The 10,085-nt window shown below is 38.0% G+C and overlaps 2 protein-coding genes across 2 annotated transcripts in view; one reads left to right on the top strand and one right to left on the bottom strand.

Moving 5' to 3' along the window:
• Window positions 1–122: 122 nt before the first annotated feature.
• LOC101849095 (zinc finger protein 2-like) overlaps window positions 123–10,085 on the bottom strand; it is a 32,720-nt gene continuing 22,757 nt past the window's right edge. Inside the window, exon 2 of the mRNA XM_035973191.1 lies at window positions 123–833. Coding sequence (XP_035829084.1) covers window positions 400–833 — 434 coding nt within the window. The 3' untranslated portion in view covers window positions 123–399. The remainder of the gene's footprint in view (window positions 834–10,085) is intronic.
• LOC101849333 lies at window positions 6,293–8,696 on the top strand. The gene is made up of 2 exons (XM_005111405.3): window positions 6,293–6,422; window positions 7,948–8,696. Exons 1-2 carry the CDS (start codon window positions 6,368–6,370, stop codon window positions 8,379–8,381), a joined length of 489 nt encoding a protein of 162 aa, XP_005111462.1. The 5' UTR covers window positions 6,293–6,367; the 3' UTR covers window positions 8,382–8,696.

The following is a 10,085-nucleotide window of genomic DNA, read 5'->3' as shown; positions in this document are numbered from 1 at the left end:
GAGAGAGAGAGAGAGAGAGAGAGAGAGAGAGAGATCAGTTGTATGTGTAGCTTTCTGAACAGGTCTGGGGCAACACGAGTGATATTTAAGTCATAGAAACGAACAAAGGAACAAATTGGGGGCCTACAATTATATTACTTCTGATTCTTTAATATCGACCATTAATTTTTTAGGCGTTTATCAAAACAACATTATGTCAAAAAAAAAGCATGATTTCTTCTAATATTCTATTTGGTATTGTAAAATTCTACTTATTATCATTTGGACTGTTTGTGCAATAAGGGAATGAACGGAACGAAAGCTAAGATACTGTTAAAGCCAATATGGAAAAAATACACTGGTTTCAAAGATAAGAGCAAAAAAAAAAGCATGATTGCCCATTAATGGAGTAAAGCTGAATCAACCGACAGTCACATCACCAGGGACGATCTTGTTGGAGTTGAAATAGTCCAAATCTTCTTGACGACATGCCGGTCTCAAGGCCTTGAAGTGAGCTTGCCAAAAGTGGAGCCAGAAGTTCCAAGTTGGATTATGGTAGTCGGGTTCAAATCCATGCTCTGCATTGAAATCAGGCCTGGTGAGATTGTGGACTTTCTCGTAGTACGGAGCATTCTCGTAGTTGTAGAAATCGTACCAATAATCCGACTCGATTTTGCTGTTAGGATCGGTAACCACGGCTTGAGGAACGGTCATAGGTTGATAGGGATAGTATTGTGGGCTGGACGCGTACTTCTGCCACTGTGTGCCATCGAAATAAATGCAATGAAGGAAGTCGTGATAGTCCAGGTCTGGCTGTTGTCTTTTGGCCGCTGTTTCAAAAGAGGCACCAGTGGCTGTTGGAGAGACAAAGACAAGACAAGTCACACCTGAGGCCTGTCAGTTAGACGGACCACAAGCAGTTTTGTGCTACAAAAATGTTTTTGGTTCGTAAACATTGGGACTGATTCTCGTCTGTGAATATGCGCACTGAAGTCGGCATTAATACATATAATATGATTACTCGTATATTATATTTGTGAAAGTTCGTCACTTCACCTAAAAGTTTGAAACCATTTAACTTTCGAACTTGAAAAAAATTAACAGTGGTTCAGAATCATTTGTGTGCGCTCTGAGAAAACCTGTTAGATGGTGCGGAATTTTATTTTGAGATAACGCAGAAAATAGGCCCTTAACCTTAAAACGCCATTGTAAACAATCGAGGCTTCCATCCACAAGCAGTGCGCACTGTCCACAATGACTTGACGATCGATTCTTTTGAGCATGTTCCTCGACCGGGTACCCAGCTGGTACATTATAATAATGTAGAGCATTTTTATAACACCTGCTTCCGTGTGTACAAACTTCTAGACGCTTTAGATAAACGCCAGTTCAATACATGTATACATGTACATGAATAATGCTGTGTAAGCTGGCGACAAAGTATTTGGTTATGAAATAGTCTTCAGTCGTTACATAATTACCCGAGCTATAGAGGACCAGCACTGACAAGTTTGTCTGTCCACGGTTCCTGCGGCTTCGTACACAAAGAATAATACCTAACTGGATCGAGGTTTCATACAAATAATTATGATTTATACGTTTAATTTTACTGTGGGTACATCAAGTATTAGAAACTTTGCGCTACACTTGTTGAAAGTGCAAATATAGTTTTTTTCAGATCAAATGTACACATAAGAAATACAAATGCCACATAGATCTAGAAAGTTTCACGCCACATAGAAAGTCCAAATGTTCAATAGGAAATATTAGTGCACAATTGTGCGTAACAAATTCAAATGTACAAATAGCAAATCCAAATGTAACACAATAGCAAATCCAAATGTAACACATTAGCAAGTTCAAATGCCACATAGCAAAAGCAAATACCCTCCGCAAAGATTATTCAGCGTGAAAAGCATTTTAATGAGCTCAAACTGAGTTGACGACAACCATAAGCAGTTTAATTTTAAGGTGAATTGATCACCATTTAAAAAATTACGAGGAAGCTCCCGCGGAAAGTAATTCAGATAGGACTGAAGCAACAAGAAATCAGTAGGCAGCATGGCTGAAGCAGAACATTTAGCGGTATGAATTTGCCTTTATTGAGGAAGCTGGTAGCAAGCCGTTGACGAATAGAAACCGATGAAGAGCAGGAGTGGTCAATGCTTTGTTTGAGTAATGCAGGGTCGAAAGGGACCGAATCGCACGATGCTATAGGGGCCTGATTTGCTGTCAGTGACGAGGGTGGCCTGGTGTTTCACGACTTTCAAGTAGAGGGAATGGCAGCTTTCGTTTCAACCCATCCCTCTAAGAAACTGGTCCAACAATCCCCACAACGAAGTATGCTTTGTATGTAACAATGCTCGTGCCCAAAGGCAGGCTTTAAATGGCAACGCATCAATAGATTGGGGAAGACGTAATCTACCCCCTACACTCCTTTTCTTAACATCTTCGAGAACGCTTGTGAATTTGGATATACGATTTGAAACTGTGGCTCGGTGAAGCAAAAGACCAAATGCTCACTCAGCTGACTCATCAACAAAGGATGGTCACACTTGCCCAGATGATGGAACAAAAAACACAAGCTGTGACTATAGTGAAAATGGCACAGCCTTCAGATCAATGCAAGCCTTTAAGCCATAGCGTTTTGTAGTGCAACAATAAGTAAATAAAAGTAAACTTGGCTTTAGATTTCACTCAATTAGTTCTATAATATACCAGCAGTATGTTGATTTGTATCATAACCATTCGTTTCTGTTAAACATTTTAGTTTTTTTTCGGTTTTTAACGTAATTTAACTAATACTTTCGTTTCACATGATTTCTTCCTCGTGGCACCACAAGGCTTACGTGTAACTTTTTCGTAGCCAAAAAAACCCCCAAACCCTTTTACTTCTTACCTTGACATGCTCCCTCAGGAAAAAATACATTAAATTTTTTTCTAATTCGTTTTGGAAAAAAATAGCAGAAAAACTATTAGATCTAATATTTGTAAACACGCATGCAAAAAAAAACACAATAAATTTCCACGAACGATAACAGCGGTATTCATTACGTAAGACATGTCAACAAAATCCAATATGGCCGCCGTATCCATGGAAACGAAACTTTTTTTTCTCAAATTTGATTTCAGATTTTAAGACACCTTACTATGCTTGTTATATGTGTGAAATTTGGTTAAACTCGGTCTGTTAATAAGCGAGATAGCCTTCAGGGGTAGCCCCCCCCCCCCCCCCCCCCCCGTAACAGCAGATGTTACTATTTGCAACTGGAGAAAAAAAACAGAAGAAAAAAAAACGTAAAGAAAAACTAATGAAACTCACCCAGGCAAAGAGCGCTGACTGCCGAGAACAGCAAGATCGTGGAGACTCGGGACATCATAGCTGAGCTGCTGTTTCTCGTTGATTTGTCTTCTTCTGACTTTGCCTTGTCTCACTGGAACAACTTATGGAGAGATGATGACGGAGATGGAAGCTCTCTCTTTAACGCACATCGTTCTGAGATTATTTTTGAAACAATCCACATTTGCTTTGGGCAAATGCTTTGAATTTTCAAACACTTTCTGAGTGTTTGTTTACATCTCAGGGATATTAGAATAACTGTTGCTGTCACAGAGATAAGAACGGCGGAACTTTTTGAATGCTGCAATAAATCCTCAGCTCAATTTACGTTTTGTTTTGATAAAGAAGGCAATGTGGGCAGTTAACATAGCGTCGGTGGTCGAGTGGTTAGGTTGTTGGGCTCGTAAATGATAGGTTACGAGTCCGAATCCCGCCGGGGGTCAGACGTTACGGTGCACACGTATTATTCTTGTCAGTTTATTAGAGTTTGAGCACTTTAATCGGCTGCTTGATCCATTTTGAAAGCTTAATAAAAGTTGTGCACTTTCATGAAAACCTTCCTAATAACAGTCGTGCATCATCCTGAAAACTTACGTTTAATTTCAGTAAGAGTTTTACGGCATTTGCATTGGTTAGGTAAGCGCTGAAGTTTAAAAGTGCCACTGGAGAGTAATATAAAAAGAAAAGATGGAAGAAAGATAGGTATGATGGATATTTGAGAGAAAAGGAGGCGTAAACTACAGAAGAGCACCTGCCAACCCCCCATTGAAAACCTTTTACGTAAAGGTCACGCACTACCATGGAAACCTTCTTCAAATATGTACATGGAAATATTGTCGATTTCAGAACATAATACATCAATCTCGACTACAATTTGGGACCAACGAGATCAGAAAAAAATTCACGCCATCCCGCCAATGTTTTCGCCTTGAAAACCAGTGTCTATTAATCTAGGTAGAGAAAAACTGACACGGGGTTTAAGATTGGGTACACGCAGGTCACGAACACCTTCTGTAAGGAGAAAAGGCTTCTTTTTGTGTGCCACGCAACAAACTAGTTTGTGAGGGCTCCATTTCGTCGACGACAAGACAGGGCGCTCTCGTGGATCTTGAGGTACTCTCATTCAATAGGTCCCGGGTTCGAAACCTGACAACGACGGAAAATTTTCTCCTCTGAAATGTTCCCCTTTCACCTCCTTTCCTGCTCTCTAACCATATTATTCTGTCATCTGTTTTCGTCACAACTTTCTGCCCCCAAAATTTCCCCCCCCCCCCCCATTTACCCACTCCTTCTGGCTTTTGACTCTTTCTGCAGCCCTTCTACTTTTACTCTTTAGCTTCTTCTTACTGTTGTCTTTCAACCACACTCCTGATCTTAGGGTAGGCCTTCTCGGATAAGGGCAAAAAAGTCTCAGAAGTCCCACGAGCAAGTTCTGCACCTTAAAGATCCTTTGGAGGTCCTATAATCGATCCCAGTCCCAGTAGGCTTTTAACGTCACACGAACAAAATTCAAAATTAATTCCTACCAAACTAAGAAATTAATGCTAAAAGTGTCCCATGAGTACTGTAAAAGACAAAAAAAAAAGAAAAAAGACAAGACAAATTCTTTCAGAAAAATAGCGTCCCTACACACTTGCTCGTGTACTTAAAACAAAGCCTTTCCTAAGAGATGGATTGCAAAAAGAGGTCGTGCCTAGTTTCTGTAAAACTAAAAGTGAAAAGTATTACCACAAGAGTATTCTTTCTACTTTAATTTACACTTAAAACAATCCCGTATATTCACGAGCGGTCGCAACAGTTTGTAAAAATAAAGACTATAAGGACAAGTATAAAAGTTATTTTTCGTGTTTGTTTTTGAAAAAAATAATTCTATAAAAGAAGATTAAACTATGAAAGACATACTATCGCCACCCCCCCCCCCCAAAAAAAAAACAACAAGCCCAAAACAAACAAAAACAAAAACATACTAAAACAAATAAACAAACAACAAAACTGATAATAATAAAAATAATAATAATAATGATAATAATAATAATAATAATAATAATAATAATAAAAATAATAATGATAATAATAATAATAATAATAATGATAATAATAATATTGATAATAATAATAATAATAATAATAATAATAAAAATAATAATGATAATAATAACAATGATAATAATAATAATAATAATAATAATAATAATAATAATAATAATAATAATAATAATAAAAATAATAATGATAATAGTAATAATAACAGTAATAATTAATGAAAATGAAGCCTGTAGACGTGTATACTGATTATGGAAGAGGGATGAGATATAAACACTCCTCCAAGCTCAAGATACGATCCTTTTGGAATGGGCGGGGTGATTATTCGGGAACATGTCGTGCTCAGCTTCAGAAAAGTCCAGTTACGCACCGTGCTGTACTTTACAATAGGTTATCTAGTTCCCCAGCTGACACAAAAACATTCTGAAACGTTCCAGGCTTCACGGGAAGAATAAAGAACAAGCAGCCGTTTAAGCGCTTAAACTCTAACAAGCTGACAAGATATTTCGCCGTCTATAGTCGAGTACCCATTCCCAAGTGGATGAAGTGAGAAAAATTCATGTTCACTGCCTTTTCTAAGAACGTAACGTCGGGCCCATTTCGGGCTCGAACACATGACCTTTCGGTTAAAAGCCTGACATCCTAATCGCTAGACCACCGACGCCATGTCAACTGCTCACATTGCCTTCTTTATCAAACAAAATAAAATACTGAACTGAGGATATTGCGACATTCAAAAAGTCCAACCGTTCTTATCTCAGTGACAGCAACAGTTATTTTAACTCCCCTGAGATGTATACAAAACATTCAGATTGTGTCGGGATATTGAAAGAATTTGCCCAAAGCATATCGTGAAATGTTTGAAAACACAATCTGAGAACGATGAGAAGCCTAATATATAAGAAAGAGCTTCCGTCTCCGTCATCATCTCTCCATAAGTTGTTCTAGTAAGACAAGGCAAAGTCAGAAGAAGACAAATCAACGAGAAACAACAGCTCAGCTACGATGTCCCGAGTCTCCACGATCTTGCTGTTCTCAGCAATAAGCGTTATATGCCTCGGTGAGTTTCATTAGTTTTACTTTCCATTTTCTTTTCTTACTGCTGAAAGACGGTACGTCTAAAAAAACTTCTTGGTTCGCTTGGAGTTTGAACGGCTAAGTCAGTCCAAGTCAAAGTTCTTTTGAAGTGAATCGAAATTGTGGAGCCGATACTACTCTCTCACGTGACTTTCTTCTATTGCTCTTCTATGATTATAATGTTAGTGTCAGAAAGTGTCCAAAGTACTCATTGGAACCTCTGAATCTCTTTTGTGTATGGGTGCCAGTAAAAAGATTCTGAAGAATGTCTTTTTTCAGCTTCACATGTCGTGCTAATGTGCTGAACATTGTCTCTAAATAAAATATGGCAGGATGAAACAATAGAGGGACAATTAAATTTGTTTTTTTTTAAAGGGGGGGGGGGGGATTTCAGGGTCCAAACTGGCGCGACATAAAACTTCGTGTACTGGATGCAAATTGTAATTCTTGCACGCTACAGAATAGCTTTATTTTGTTATTGTCCTTTTTACTTTCAGTTAAAATGCGTAGATTATTTATTGTATGAAATCTCGATCTACTTTGGTATTTTTGTGCTTGTGTTATCTTACATAGTTACAGAAACGTTGGTCAGAAAGACTTGTTAGCAAAATTTGATCAATTTTTGCATAATTTCTGATTATTTTCCTTTATCATTCTTTGTTAGAATTAACAGAATCGAATAATTTTACATTTTTGGGGCTCAGTTTGCATAATTTCAGGATTTTTCTCGCATAAAACCGCGCGGAAAGGTAATGGCCGTCGACTAATTTACAACCAAATACTTTGAAATCGGCTTACATTACAGTATGACATTATTATACTTGTATCAAATATATAAAGCGCCCAGTAGAGAGCTTTGTTCAAAATGGTGTAGGTATAAAAATGCCCTACATTATTATGATTGATTGTCATTGTCGACTTCAGTACGGATGTTTACAGGGCGAGAATCAATTCCAATGTTTAAGAATCAAATGTGGTGGTAACAGGCTCTCGTCAATATTTGAGCATAACGGGTTATTGGTATCATTATAAAGCCTGTTCGTTTGCCTTTCTTCAGGTGAAAAAAATATCCATCTAGGTTGAATGGAAATCGAAACATTTGCAAGTCAAGTAGTTCAGGGTCGCCTGGTTTCAGAGGTAAAATTAAGAGAAAATGGCCGCAAAGTTTGGTAACTTCCATAGCCCTAGAGTACTTGGAAACTGAAAAGTTACATTTTTTGTGTGCCTTTAATCAATATTTACAGTAAAATCCGCTCAAAAATGTGTTTTTTAAATTTACGTAAAACGTGCTGAGCCCCCCCCCCCCAAAAAAAAACAACAAGAAAAAAACAACAAACAAAATTAGAAAATTTGCACACGGGCCAAAAAAGCCGATTTCTTTGATTTCATTATTTTGACGAGCGCCTGATGTAAGCACGATGCCTCACAAATACATTATCGCAGTACCAAACTGCTTAAGGTGCGTCTTTTGACATATGTGATTTGTCTTGTATTTGTCTCTCCAACAGCCAGTGGTGCCTCTTTTGAAACAGCGGCCAAAAGTCAACAGCCAGACCTAGACTATCACGACTTCCTCCATTGTATCTATTTCGATGGCACACAGTGGCAGAAGTATTCGTCCAGCCCAAAATACTATCCCTATCAACCTATGACCGTTCCTCAAGCCGTGGTCACCGATCCTAACAGCAAAATCGAATCGGATTATTGGTACGATTTCTACAACTACGAGAATGCTCCGTACTACGAGAAAGTCCACAATCTCACCAGGCCTGATTTCAACGCAGAGCATGGATTTGAACCCGACTACCATAACCCAACTTGGAACTTCTGGCTCCACTTTTGGCAAGCTCACTTCAAGGCCTTGAGACCGGCATGTCGTCAAGAAGATTTGGACTATTTCAACTCCAACAAGATCGTCCCTGGTGATATGACTGTCGGTTAATTCAGCTTTACTCCATTAATGAACTGCCAGGAAGTGCTTTTCCCCTCTTTCAAACCAGTGGGTCTTTTTTCTATTGCCTATAACAGAACCTCAGATGTGTTCTTTTCAACTCTGATTATATCTTTAAAAAAACCTCACAGTGTTTTAGAAAGTCATCTAAAAATTAAGTAGAATTTGGTGAGACCAATTGAGTAGACTAGACTTTTTTTTTTTTAATCACACTGTTTTACAATTGATTTGTTCAGTTTTGACAACCACCTTAAAGTATAGCAGAAGCTGAAGAATAGCAAAAAATAAAAATGCATAACTGCTTAACATATTGTTCTTTCGTTCTTTTCATACCTTACAATAAAATTACATGTATTGCTTCAGGAACATTCATGTCCAACTGATCTCTCACTCACTCACTCACTCACTCACTCACTTTCTCTCTCTCTCTCTCTCTCTCTCTCTCTCTCACACACACACACACACACACACACAAGAATGTGTTTGTTTACTGTTGCAGGAGACCTGTTTACAAACAAATCGTAAAGTTGTCCTATGCTTCCCCTACCTCCCGCATGAATTTTCGCCTGTATTATAACAATGAAAATGTTACAGGTATACAGTCTCTTGTGAAGACATATCATGATATTAGCGATAAGCTAGGAGAAGTTGAGTGGATCATCGGAAGGAATATGAATGCTAGGACAGGACGTCTTGATGATAACTTTGTTGAAAATAATGTACATGAACTTTTGTCTGGTTTTGAAGACACGGATGATGTTTTAGAAGAAATTTGTACCCAAAGAAAGTCACGGGACGCTTCCTTTGCAAATAGTTATGGAAAGCAGTTAGTTAGTTTCTGTAAAGAAAATTCATTGTACATTGCGAATGGCAGGACACCGGTAGATGAGGAAGGGAATGTCACTTGCATTCCAAATAAGAGAAAAACAATTGTTGATTATGTTATTGTGAGCAAGGGATTGTTTGAGAAAATTTTTAATTTTTCTGTCATGCCAAGGCCAGATTCAGATCATTTCCCACTGTCAGTGTTGTTTAAAATTTACATTGAACATAATGACACTAGTGAAAATGTTGAATGTGAGATTGAACTTAGCCGGTTGTTGCAGCTCACGTGGAAAGAAACAATGAGAAGCACTTATGTTGAAAAGCTTGAATCACTATTAAATGAAGAACATGACATGTTTTTGTCATGTTTAAGTCTCAATGATGTCGACTCTGCCTGTAATGTTCTACAACAATGCATTAAAATATCTGCAGGAGACATGCAAACCAGTAAGCAAAAGAAAGGAAAGCACAGTAAGCTTCATCAACCATTGTGGTGGGATAACGAATGTGAAAGGCTAAAGAGAATCAAATATCTTCACCTCCACGATTTCCATAGAACAAACAGCTTACATGATCTGGATAAATTCCTTGAAGCAAAGAAAGACTTAAGGAGATGTGTGCGTTAAAAAAGAAAATCTGCGATGCCCAGACAGTAGAAAGTTTAAAACAAGACCTTGCTGATAAAAGATCAAAATCATTTTGGCAAAAGGTTAATAAAATGATGCGTACTCATGACTCATTTAATGCGGCTAAGGCCACACCAGAGCAATTTTATTGTCTCTTTAAAGACTTGCTAAATCGCAGAAATAATGAATCATCAGAGGATTCATTACTGACACAAGTTGATCATGAAGTAGTTTTAACAAATGA

This window comes from Aplysia californica, unplaced genomic scaffold, assembly GCF_000002075.1.
Source record: "Aplysia californica isolate F4 #8 unplaced genomic scaffold, AplCal3.0 scaffold01054, whole genome shotgun sequence".
Classification (NCBI taxonomy): domain Eukaryota; kingdom Metazoa; phylum Mollusca; class Gastropoda; order Aplysiida; family Aplysiidae; genus Aplysia; species Aplysia californica.
The sequence above is the reverse complement of the archived record's forward strand: the minus strand, read 5'-3'. Positions and strand labels throughout refer to the sequence as shown.

What these genes read in the sequence shown, in the direction of transcription:
- LOC101849333 (XM_005111405.3), top strand. Translation starts at nt 6,368, where the DNA reads ATGTCCCGAGTCTCCACGATCTTGCTGTTCTCAGCAATAAGCGTTATA. An exon ending in AATAAGCGTTATATGCCTCG is followed by an intron (nt 6,423 to 7,947) that starts GTGAGTTTCATT and finishes TCTCTCCAACAG; the next exon opens with CCAGTGGTGCCTCTTTTGAA.